The 12,024-nt window shown below is 46.3% G+C and overlaps 2 protein-coding genes across 2 annotated transcripts in view; both read right to left on the bottom strand.

Annotated features, from left to right (window-relative positions):
* Positions 1 to 574: 574 nt before the first annotated feature.
* On the bottom strand, positions 575 to 10,632 carry LOC135814157 (dual specificity protein phosphatase 12-like). Its single transcript, XM_065327233.1, has 9 exons — positions 10,128 to 10,632; positions 7,215 to 7,328; positions 6,008 to 6,129; positions 4,986 to 5,079; positions 4,206 to 4,273; positions 3,752 to 3,765; positions 3,340 to 3,459; positions 3,002 to 3,050; positions 575 to 1,960 (listed from the first exon to the last, which is right to left on the bottom strand). Exons 1-9 carry the CDS (start codon positions 10,394 to 10,396, stop codon positions 1,677 to 1,679), a joined length of 1,134 nt encoding a protein of 377 aa, XP_065183305.1. The 5' UTR covers positions 10,397 to 10,632; the 3' UTR covers positions 575 to 1,676.
* A 390-nt stretch (positions 10,633 to 11,022) lies between these two features.
* LOC135814156 (TBC1 domain family member 22B-like) overlaps positions 11,023 to 12,024 on the bottom strand; it is a 13,648-nt gene continuing 12,646 nt past the window's right edge. The window contains exon 15 of the mRNA XM_065327232.1: positions 11,023 to 12,024. This exon is cut by the window's right edge and continues 9 nt beyond it. Coding sequence (XP_065183304.1) covers positions 11,869 to 12,024 — 156 coding nt within the window. The 3' untranslated portion in view covers positions 11,023 to 11,868.

Here is a 12,024-nt window from a genome sequence, read left to right as displayed (position 1 = left end):
CCCCCAAGTGTGGGTTATGTACCCTTGACGCGCCCTGAGCCTGATGAACAGACATGCGACAAGCACTTTGATCAGACTTCTGCCAAAAATGACGCAATGCAACAACTCTGCTGAGACAAGCCTGTCGTATAGCTCAAGGTATAGGAGTTGCACACAGTCGGTTGTGTGCTCTTGGCAATAAACATACGCCAGGAAATAGGTTTGCATTCATAACAACTGAAATGCATTCAGAAGACAGTATTGGTAACCTCGGTAGTTTCACTGCGCATGTAGTATTCATTTCCTCTTTCCAGTGGCTACAGATCCAAACAGCATCAACAAAGAGTCAGAGTACCGGTGCTGTGTATACTTCACAACTGTAAAGAAGGTCCAACTCTAGTCTAAGTGAATAATCTAGTCCAGCTAGATTCCCCAGTACACTCGCTCCCTGGCTCACCTAGATCACCACACAAATTGCTTTAAGGGGGCTCTTCAGCATAATTGATTCGTATTTTCATACGTTGGAGGGAGTTGAAAGGCGGGGTTGGGTGATTTTTTATGTATAATAATTAATAATAAATTGTTCAACAGATGCTAGGCATGTTCTAAAAAGCAACATTTCCATGAGTAACCACTCACAAGACATCACATTCTACTATGATTCTAGACTCACTGACACAAGAAAATAAATCTCGACAAACAAACGAGTACAAGTGCCTGCCTGCAGCGAGGCAATACCGGAACTAGAAATCAAACCCAGAGAAATCAGTACAGCTGTCATCCCTCGCAAAAGAAACATGAACGGACATGACCAAATACACGCGGGAGAAAGGTGTGGAATGGGGCTGGTTTTCCTGATGCACGGAAGAGACACTCAAGTCTTGCTCGATGACACCTGTTTTCACGGAGAACGGCAAGCCGTGTCATTCCGGAAAGTAAAAATGAACAAACGAGTTAAAAAAAGAAGTAAAAACACATCTGACCTAAGACAACAACAAACAAAACTTGAACGGACTGGCACGTGTTTCGTGCTATCTATTGAGACTATAAAATCCACGGAGTGTGATATTTCAAGACAGCGTCTCCAATGGAAAGAGAGTTCAGACATCTCTCGTTTCATGATTCTACTTTTGGTACCGAACTCTCAAACGTCTGCAGTTTTAAAAGGTATGAAATCAGGGTTTGTTTTCAATACTTCAATGGATCTAGCCATCATCTGGAGGCAATCTACGAACACTATGGCACACAGATCAACCATATACTGGGCTGCATAGGCACAGTTCGCTTCCTTGAAACGGACATCACCATCGGAGAGCAACGCCACGATAAAATATGTCTCAACTCTTCAAGGTGAGGAGGTGATGCTGGCTGAGCATGCTAAAGTCTAGGGTAGCTGTCGCCGGGGCAAGAGTGTGCCCAAGCAGACTCCATGCTGCCCTACACTGCCAGCTGTAGTGCTTGAAGTAAATAGAGGGAGCTGTGCCAACCCTGACCACCATCGGGCCGCACAGTGTAAGCAAGCAATGCAAGTGAGCCAGCTCACATTGACAGTGACTACAGTGTTCTCTAAACTGAGTTCTTACTTGCGATAGAGACATTATACTGGATAGTTTCAATCGAAGCCAGTGCAAATCCTTACGTTGTCTTCTCTACACTGCGGAGAAGACTCAGAACAACAAGGAGTGGAATTGAGATGACTAATCTCTGTTTGGTTCATCATCAACACGACCAGTCGGCACGCTAGAACTAGCCGAGTCGACAGCTGCAGCACTAGCATCATCATCATCACCACCGGCAGCGGGGGCAGCAGCAGGTGCACCGTCCCCACCGCCATGTGCACTGGGCGCTGCTGCGGCTCGCTGGGGTGGCACGGAATGGCGGGCAGTGGCCATCACTTGTCCAATGGGAGCACACTCATCCACACGACGGCGTGGAAACGAGAAGAATGGAACCACCCAGAATCTGCATCCGCAGCGTGCACCTGCAGGGCAAATAGTAAACAAATGGAGAACATTTCCAGCTACTTTTCGTACGCTCTCATCCATGGTTCACTTTCAGTCTTGCGTAGTCATAGCTAGTCATCATCCATATCAAGAGTGTGCAGCTTCTGACTTTCTCTGCATACTGTAAAACCGGAAAGTCTAACGAGTCACAAAGTCTAACGTTTTAACGACCAATTTTTTTCGTTATTTGAAGAAACGTTATGGCCAGATGTCTGTGCATACAGATGGGCACCGGGTGGCCGGCCAGGTAGCCATCGCTAAACTTTCTGCACGTTGTCATGCCAAAATTACAAAAACGTTACACTTTTTGGTCGTTAAACTTTCTGGTTTTACAGTAGGTGTCTGTCACGGTGAAATTTCTGGATTACATCACCGTTAGAGTGAATATGTGACGGGATGTGGCATAGTGCGTACAATTGAGCTGCAGCAGTGCAGCAGGAGACCTGCAGCAGTGCAGCAGGAGACCTGCAGCAGTGCAGCAGGAGACCTGCAGCAGTGCAGCAGGAGGCTTGCTTGAATCCTGTGTGTACGCCCTACATGTACATCACTAAAACGATGCACTGCTGGAATTTTGCTGGGACAGTACGGCCATTCGAGCAGCACACTCTTGCTTTCATGTACTCTTGCCCATAGCATAACTTTATTGGCAAACACACCATATCACCGATAACAAAAACAAGAACAAAACAAACACTGCTGCACATTTCATGTTCCTGAACAAAAATCTAGCTCCAGCGTTCTTTTTAAAAGAAAAGAAAAACAAGGCAGAGTCCATGGTAAGGTGTAACAATGCCAACAGGACACAGAATTTCCCCATAGTGACCCTGTCTACAACACACACACAGGGGGGGGGGGGGGGGGGGGGGGCGGGCACCAACCTGCTGATGAATTCGCTCTACATGATAATAGCTCCCCCCCCCCCTGCCAACTTTGGTTGAATACTTGTCAGGCTATTTGTGTAAACTAGCATGATACCAGTGCAGCAATAACATTGTCAGCAGTATAAGATATTATCTTACCTGACCACTTGTAAGTGCCAAGGCGAGAGTTGCATTTGGGACAAGATAGCTGCAAGGCACACATGACAGAGGGTGAAAACAAGTTGTCACTCTAGAGGCTATACGAATGACACCATCACTGTTCACATGACACCATCACTGTTCACATGACATAATCGCATGAACGTGGCACTAGGTACAGATGCACCTGGCTCACCCCCAATCCTGGAGCAGACACTGCTTTTGTTGCATCAAATACGTAATACCACATGTTTTTAACGGATATAGTAGAAGTGCACAGCTGACCCCGGCTCACAATTTACTCACAGTTGACGAGTAAAGTATTACAGCGCACTAACCTTTCCTTCTTGCTCGCCCGCCTCCAGTGTTTTCTCCATCCAGTCCAGCGGCATGGTGTGAAGCGTCAGTTTACAAGCTTCGGCCTGGGCTGCTGCTACCTCTTTGGGATCCTTCCCATCCTATACAAGCCACACACGCCATAGCAGCAGCAGCAGCAGCAGCAATGTGAACGCCAATATAAAAGTTCACTCTACGGTTCCTGATTCCATACATCAGGTTCAGCTCGCCACGTGGGAAGAACTGTGGACTGCCAAATTGGGCCAATACTGCTGCCAGCAGGATGGGCCTCCAAAACTGAAATAAACTGATAAAGTAAAATCCATATCCACCACCAGCAGGCACGGGACTGGGCTGGTCACAATCACTCTTACACACACTAAGAGCCAGTTGTCGACATGCAATGTAACTTACCACCCTACTTGAACCTGCAGTCACAAGATGAACAAAAGAAAGAGAGAAAAACAGGAAAAGATAAACAAGCCGATATTAAATGTCGGGGAATATATTGTAATCTAGTTCGATGTACACAGCGCCGCAATTGCACTACCTACTAATACCTCGGTCACTACATTGATTAACAAACACAAGGGAAATAATTATCGCTCCCTGTTGCCATAACTATAACGACAGTCTCTTCAGATGATTTACTTAATCCGATAGTATTTCAACTATCAGCTTCCCATGTTCTGCCGATTCCAAACGTTCCTGGGAAGGAACAGCACAGTACCAACATTAGCAAACAACATCATTGCCGGCATACAACGACTACTAGTACCTTTTTTGTAATGATGGTGTGCTACCTGTACATGCAGCACATGCAGCACATGCAATGTCAGCAGCCAAGTTAGTTCTATCAAGAACCTACCGTCATACAGGAGTGGGGAGTCACCGACTGGATGAGTGACAACATGCTCGGATGAAAAGAGAAGCGATCTACATTGTCATAAGCACAGAGCAGATCAATAACACCAAGAGTACATGAAAACCAGAGTGTGCAGCTTGGGGCCTTTTCTGCTATGGGTGTCTGTCACGGGGGAATTCCGTGATTACACCATATTTGGCGCAGATCTGAGGTGGGAAATGGCGTAGTGCGTACAACTGAGCTGCAGTTGTGCAGAAAGAGACCTGCTTGAACCCTGCTTGTAGGCACTACATCACTAAAAAGATGTAATCACGGAATTCCGCCGTGACAGCAACCCATCCGAGCTGCACACTCTGGTTTTCATGTACTCTTGATAACACCGCCGACAACAACAAAGACCAGAACAAGAACAACAAATTGGTGGCTGATGAGGAGAGGAGAAAGTTCAGATTCGTAGTTGTTCCAGCTAGGAGGATTGTTCCTGAGCCAACGCTAAATACTAGGATCAAAGGTTATTGGTGCAACCGCAGTGTGCTACGTACATGTATCTGCTAGGTGACAGAGGAACTCCATACACACTGCAAGACTGTACAAAATAAATGAGAGTAGAATGAAGCTATAAACAGGATCAACTGCACACTCATGACGCCACACACACAGCTACACAAGGTAGGTCTATGCTGTTTCTTGTGACCTTCATCAGTCAGCGATCATCACTAAAATGGAAGTCACTTTCAAGTTTCTACAATATCACTAGACAGGAACCGGGTTAACCATGCATACCGGCACTTGCGACATCGATAGACAACGTCCTCGGGCCCTGCAACATTGCTGCTCGAAAGCCATCCCATAGACATCTTACTTCGGTCAAATTCACCTGATAGACACACAACACACACACACACACACACGTGGAACGGATAGTTTTTTCCCCCGATGAAGACCAGTATGGTCAAACGTAATTCATTTGCAATCAGTTCCGTCTCTCTGTGGGATGGTGCAGTCACTCTACTCTTGGGCAGACAGACAGATATCTGGCAAGAGCTTGCTTTTCCGTGTAATGAAATGCTAACAGAGTCATACAAAGTTGCACAACTGAAAAAATGAAAAATAGGGATTCACTAGCCAGAAAAAAGCTGCTTCAATCAGCCACCTCCCCCGTATGGTGTAGACTAGGCTAAAATTAGTGGCGGTCAATTCGCAGCCGTGTAAGCTGTTGAATGGTGTAATCCCAGCACAAGTTGCTATGTCTAACATAGCTGTTCGCTATCATCGCTTCTGTGATGGGAAGGTCTGAGGTGTGTGTGTGTGTGTGTGCATGTGTGTGCTTGCTAGCTTTTCACCTCTTGTCAGTCGAGAGGTTCCGCATAACGTAATTACGTTAGTAAAAACGTAGTCAATCTACGGAAAGTCTTACGTAAATTGCATGCGCATCTGTGCTCCGCCATACGGAGTTATCAAATCACGTAGCTGCCCTTGGCAACTCCGAATGCGGCAGTGTACGACCAGATCGACCTGGAGAGAGAGTCATACATTTGTACCTCAATCCACTTACGGAGCACCTACGTTATCAGAGCCCTATCTACGTACTCTACGTAGACAACTTTCCGTAAGTGGAGTGCAAACTCGCGAATTCACGGGTTTTCCCGCCCACTAACGTAAAGTTGCTCAACTTCACGTAGTGCGGAACCTCTCTATTGACTCTTCATGTTGCTGATTGTCACTACTCAGCTTGGCGTGGGTAGTGTTGTTGCCTCTACTTTGCAGCTGTCGGTGTTGCATTTTTCTCCTAAACCACTACTTACCTGTTTCTGAGTTCGCAATCGCAATCTTCATTTTCATCAGCTTGTACATAGGATGAGAGAGATTCACTTTACAATTCGTCATCTCGAATAGCCGCAGCTGCTCTGCAAATCCATCATTGGGGCTAAGCAAGCAAAGAGACCCCAAAAGCAGACCAGCAAAGCAGTTGAAATACCTGTAATAATGTCATATCGTCCTGTGCCATCAACAGCCTCTTCAGCACACTCAGTGTCTGCTCCAGAGCCGCAGCGACCCGGTTGGGGCGGGTACTTGGACCCGTTTGAAAAAGTAACGCCAGGTCACTTGGGGACACGGTTGGGAGTATTGTACAGGACATGCCGTGCACATTTTGTTGTACTTCAAGGGTGTACACACTGGTACCGTAACAGGCTATAGGCTAGCAGTAGCCGCACTATCCGGCTCGTACCCGGTTGCAAGAGTTCTGCCTGGCACACGTGTACCCGGTTGCAAGAGTTCTGCCTGGCACACGTGTACCCGGTTGGTTTGAAATCCTAGAGCAGACACTGACACTACCTACAAATTCTTCCCATCTGCCGTGATGGCCAAAGGAAAACACATCACCCTCATCCCCGGCACCATCCAGCTGAGCGGTAGTCCATGCTCTCAAGCATTCTCTGCAGCTGCTAGTACAAGCTTCTGAATATTTTGTGCCGTTGACGAAAAACACAAAATCCTGCCATTTCCCACATGGTTCGGTCACCTCGGTTACAGTAAGCCTGTCTATAAGGCGACCGCTCAAGGGATCTTACAAATGTGGCCCCGTGTACAAATGGTCTTCTTATCCAGGGTCATTTGACAGGAAACAACGTCCCTTAGTCCTAGTTTTAGTGGTCTTCTAGGAGAGGTGGTCGCCCTATCAGAGTGGTCGCCTTGACAGATTTACCATGTACACGACTGTACTGGATGTGGCAAATGGGATTTCGGCCTTGGACCTCGGGTTGGAGGATCTAATCTATCCTCGCCCACCGTAAAGGAGCCGCATCTGATGCCTGATCATGGGGTGGTGGCGTCCCACGGAAGCGGAAAGGTGGTTCTTGACCCGCCCTGTACGCGAACCCGTGCCATTTTTTGTTGTTGTACTTTGCAGCAACTCTACACAGTCGGTCAGCATTAAACATGCTCCACGTCTCTCCTACAGAATGCCAATCACCTTGGGACTCATCCTTCCTCCACCATACTGCCACTTACGAAATGATAGGCCGCTTCTTCTGCACCTCCTTGTATGCCTGATAAAAGTTGAGCTTCTCTGTTCGCATCAGGTAGGCGATTACAACGCTTGAGCTTCGTGAAACTCCAGCAATACTAACAGAAACAAAAAGAAAGCACACAAGTCTGTTAATTTTAGAAATTTGAAAAGAAGTTTGAAGGAACATTCGACGGTCCCTACCAGACTCAAGCGCCAGGGACCTTCGCAGTAGGCCTACGCTGCTCTACCGCTAAGGGGTCGCCGCAACAGTTGTTTTTTCGTCGCCCCTGAAACGAACAACTTTCACATGGGGGGGGGGGGGGGAGGCTGGAAGAGTGAGTCAACATCGCAAGTCGACTGGCACTGTACATACAAGCGATTTGTGTTGCCCAGCATAGGAAATTGCATTCATTTCGGAGGAGGGGGTTGGAGTACGAAATGAACGATGGTCGTTTCATGGACAACAAAAAAACTTCGGCGACGACCCCAAAGCTATGATGTAGTCGTCACCCAGCATAGACCATTCAACATTTCCTTCCGATTTCGAAACTGACATTTCCTGTGAAAATACATAGATTGGTGGGGCGCAGCCCTCGCAGCAGCCACACAAAGCGACAATAATAATTCCCGGAGATATGCAAAAGACGTTACGATTAGTGGCGTCTGGCACTAGCAAGGATCCACAGCGCTTTATAATTGTAATATTGGAGACCGTGCTTATATATATTTTTTCAACCAATAACTCCATACAGAGCAAGAAGAAATACATGCCAGATATCATGCATGGAGCACTGAATTCTACACAGACTGTGCTAATAGTGGAGGACTGTGCTTATATTGTTTCGAAAGGTGCTCACAGTGTGCTAGTATTAGAGTGGTGGTCTGTACATACACTGTCCGGTACTTCTCATGTACCATACAGTTAAAGATAGCCTGAAGAACCGGCCACGCGTGTGAGTTCACCCACATCCATGTACTCAAACAGTGCTTTCGGTGAGGTGATCATAGCGTAAAACAACTTGGTAGATTGCACACATACGCGATGTGTATCAAGGGACTGCATGAAATGCATCAGTGCGGGTTCGAATACTGCAATGTGTTTCGTGTTGTGTCAATGGCGCACATGCAATGAGGGAGACAGGTGCTTGCGGTCCACACACAGATACGAAGCGAGAGAGCTGCCAGCCCAGGGCCCTCGCTATGTGTGGTGCTGGATTTTCCGGGGTGTTGCAGTTGTACGATGCTTCTATGTTGTCAGTTCAGAACGAGTGACAAATGAAGAATCTTTGGCTGGAACTTCAGTCGGGCTTCTCAACTTTTTAACCATTGATAAACGTCTTGTATGTACTAGCCTAGTACCCATCAAGTTTGGATGGCCAAAAATTCAAAATCTGACGTGCGGCTTATGCTCCGAATGCCATAAAAGATACGAAATTTGGGCCCGAAGGGGGGGGGGGGGGGGTGCGGCTTAGACCCCAGAAAATACTTACCGAGGTCATCACGTGTCTTTTTCATGTGTGTTTTTCAAAGGGATAGAAACATCTTTGCAATACGGATATCGGGTACATGTATTGCAAAATTAATATGTTTCTATCAATTTGTTTTACCATTCACGTAAAAGTCAGTTTGACTGACTTTCCGATCCGTAGGAAAAGCAAAAGAAAGCATTTCTTGTAGTGAGCGGAAACAGCTTAGCCGAAAGCTCAATAGGAGGAGGAGGAGTAGAATTAAGGTAAACATCTGCCACTAAGCACGTGCCCGAAATATGCACCCCTTCATTTTTTTTTTAACTCTGTCTGTTGCAGTCAAGTTCAGCCCGATAAACATGCCGCCCGAAATATATGTACCGGTATGGTTTTCAAATGCAGGGTGTAGCCTGCAGCTATGACATACACTGGAGAACGACTTGCATACCGACACCTTGACTTGCGCAGTTGCTGTGTCTGCTTCTTCTCTTTGTTTTCTTTCTTTGTCCTTATACTCTTTCCTGAATTATGAAATTTTCCGAGTAGGAGATCCCCTGGACAGGTCTACAGCCTTTGGGTAATCCTTGAAATACAACAAATACAAAATACTTCTCCACTACGCGCAAGCAGGTCCGAAAGTTAGTACGGGTGTAACCACTAAATTCGAAAACAAGCACAGGTACATACATGTACACGCATGGACTGGGTTATGGACTTATACGATGCTGAAATAGGATTTTCGTTGGTCGTATGTGTCTGAATTGGCATACATGTTTCTGAATTTTTTCGCATATAAACACTCAAATTGTAAGACTTTGCAGCTGAACTAAATGTTTACGAAACTGCACTTCTCAACTCCAAACTCCTAAAACGGTCTCTTCACTGCGATTGAAATTAAAATTGACATTACACCAAATTTTCGGGCCTAGCCCGGCGCCAAGAGTACATAACCCCCAGAGTGTGCAACGCCTGATCCAGCTCTGCATAGGGTCTTGGTCGAGCGTAATCGGATCTTCTGATGTCATGCGTACACTCCACATCAGCGCAAGGCCGGTCTCGAGGCAGGGCACCGTTGTTTTTGATCCGAGAGTACACGTAATTCCCCGGGTTTCCCTCAGATGTGTACGGTATTATGACGCAAAGATCCGATTACGCTCGACCAAGACCCTATGCACAGCTGGATCAGGCGTTGCACACTCTGGGGGGGGGGGGGGGGGGGGGTTATGTACTCTTGCCGGCGCCCATCATCAGGGTAATTTTGAAATTTTTGGTAAATTTGGTGTATTGTAAATTTTAATCGCAGTGTTTTTGGAGTTTGGAGTTGAGAAGTGAAGTTTCCTAAATGTGCAAGTGGCTGCGTTGGAGTTTGCGGGGGAGAAAAGTTGAACAAAATGTGTTGCATTTTCCATTTTGTACCCACCCAATACTCGTTCTGTGCATTCAACATACCAGTGAACAAGGACGTTGCCTCCACTCTTTACAGCCGAGGACACAAACTCTAAGCAATCCTCTAGGACAGCAAGAAGGTCTGCGGTGTCACAATCCAAAATTGGGACGAACTTGACCTTTCCATGACAGTCCAGTGGTGGCAGAGGTTCAGATAGCAGAGATAAGATGTGAGTGATACCATTGTCAACAATTTGGTCCTCATCCAGAGCATCACTGGCAGCCCCAAGAAATAGATGAGGTCGTACGTTATTCATCTTTCTAGTTGGCATTGCCAAATCGGGGTAGGTATGTGCATATGTTAGTATTCAAAAGACTAAGTAGTTCACAATCGTCAATCCACGACCATTCAATTTTTCTAACTCCGTTTCAAAAATGCGCTCATCTGACTTGGCACGAAAACAAATCCCCTGAAGCAGAAAACAACTTGTATCGAGCCTTGAGGAGATACTGGGAACGGGCGTCCGGAACATGTAAAATGCCTGTGGCCATGTGGGTGTAATAAAACGGCCCAAGGCGTAGATTATTTTTTGAATTATTTGTCCAAAAAAGGTTTCTCACTTTTTGGGCAAAATTATTTTACGTTTCTTCTGATTCATGGCCCACATGGGTATCATGATTGTCATGGATGATAATGTACAGTGCCATGCCAGTGGTCAGTGTACAGATATGTCAGTACCACATAGAGTCTATGTGTGTGTGTGGTGTGTAGGGCTCCCTGCATGCAGTGTACCAGTACTGCAGTAGCCTAGCCTGTACTGCTGTAGCCCTGGTTTCTACATCATGCACCAGTAGTTGTATTTGATGACTCCTTGGCCAAGAGCATGAGCTCCCAGCTTATTTTACTCTTGGTACATTTTCAATACTTCATCACCATCGGCCATCATTTCGACTGCAGTCAGAGTTTAACACACAGGGTCAGTAAGTGCTGTCTGCTCTTGTTTGTTCAAGAACACTATTCCACATCGTACAAAATGCCGTGCAGAAAATACTGAGTACGACCTGCGACATGTAGATTGTGGCGAAAAAAGAGAAACTGCTGAAGCCTACATACATACATACACACATACATACATACAACATAGAGCTACCCTAAGAAAATGTAGACAAGAGCAAGGTATGCAATAACTATAAAAATATTTTGAAGTAGAATAGATGCGAAAACAGCTAGCTGTGTGCTAAAAAACCTGAATACCACACCTGTTTGCGATGCTGCATTTTGACGGTTAAAAACTTGAATAGAAAAAAGCATAACGGAAGAAAGACAAGCGGCAGATACCGGATATACGATAGTGAGTATAGCAATACAGAAAGAAACGGGAAATCATGATACCTGCAGAATGGTGAGGGCAGCCTGCATTTTTATTTCCACAGTCACAGATCCGCTGCTGTTGCCACGGCTACGAGTGTGGTACATCGACAGCTCCACATAAAAAAAACCGCGGTTAGAAAAGCCACTGGCAGTTGAGCAAACAGCAAGCTGTGCATCATCGGCTACTATATAAAGGAGGCATGCTCACTGATATGATCACAACAGCGAGTGTTCTGAGAAATTCAGGACTTTGAAGGCGACGGAGAACACTACTGAACATGAATATCCATGTTCTCGGCAAAAGAGAGACGTCGACAGTCAAAGACCAGAAGAGAGCGGCGGCAGAGAGAACTCTGCTTTCGTGTTTGTACCTAATTTGAGCATGGCTAAAGTTACTGGTCCATTGTGTGCGTGTGTGCGTGTGTGCGCATTTCATACAGATGAATCCTGCTCACCCAGCAGCCCATTTGGTGGGAAGAGCGCACGGATCTCGGGCGGCAGAGCGTTTGATGGCATCCGCAGAACATTGCGACACAGGCGTTCAGCCTCAATCAACATCATGTCCAGATCCATTTGATCAGCCAGACC

The sequence above is a fragment of the Sycon ciliatum genome, chromosome 4 (genome assembly GCF_964019385.1).
Source record: "Sycon ciliatum chromosome 4, ocSycCili1.1, whole genome shotgun sequence".
Lineage (NCBI taxonomy): Eukaryota > Metazoa > Porifera > Calcarea > Leucosolenida > Sycettidae > Sycon > Sycon ciliatum.
The sequence above is the reverse complement of the archived record's forward strand: the minus strand, read 5'-3'. Positions and strand labels throughout refer to the sequence as shown.

Bases quoted from the DNA above. Each gene is read 5' to 3' on its own strand.
- LOC135814157 (XM_065327233.1), bottom strand. From the start codon at position 10,396: ATGCCAACTAGAAAGATGAATAACGTACGACCTCATCTATTTCTTGGG. The intron at 6,130-7,214 runs GTAAGTGGCAGT...TTGCTTGCTTAG, and splicing joins AAGAAGCGGCCTATCATTTC to CCCCAATGATGGATTTGCAG. The intron at 1,961-3,001 runs GTAAGATAATAT...TTTGCCCTGCAG, and splicing joins TGGCACTTACAAGTGGTCAG to GTGCACGCTGCGGATGCAGA.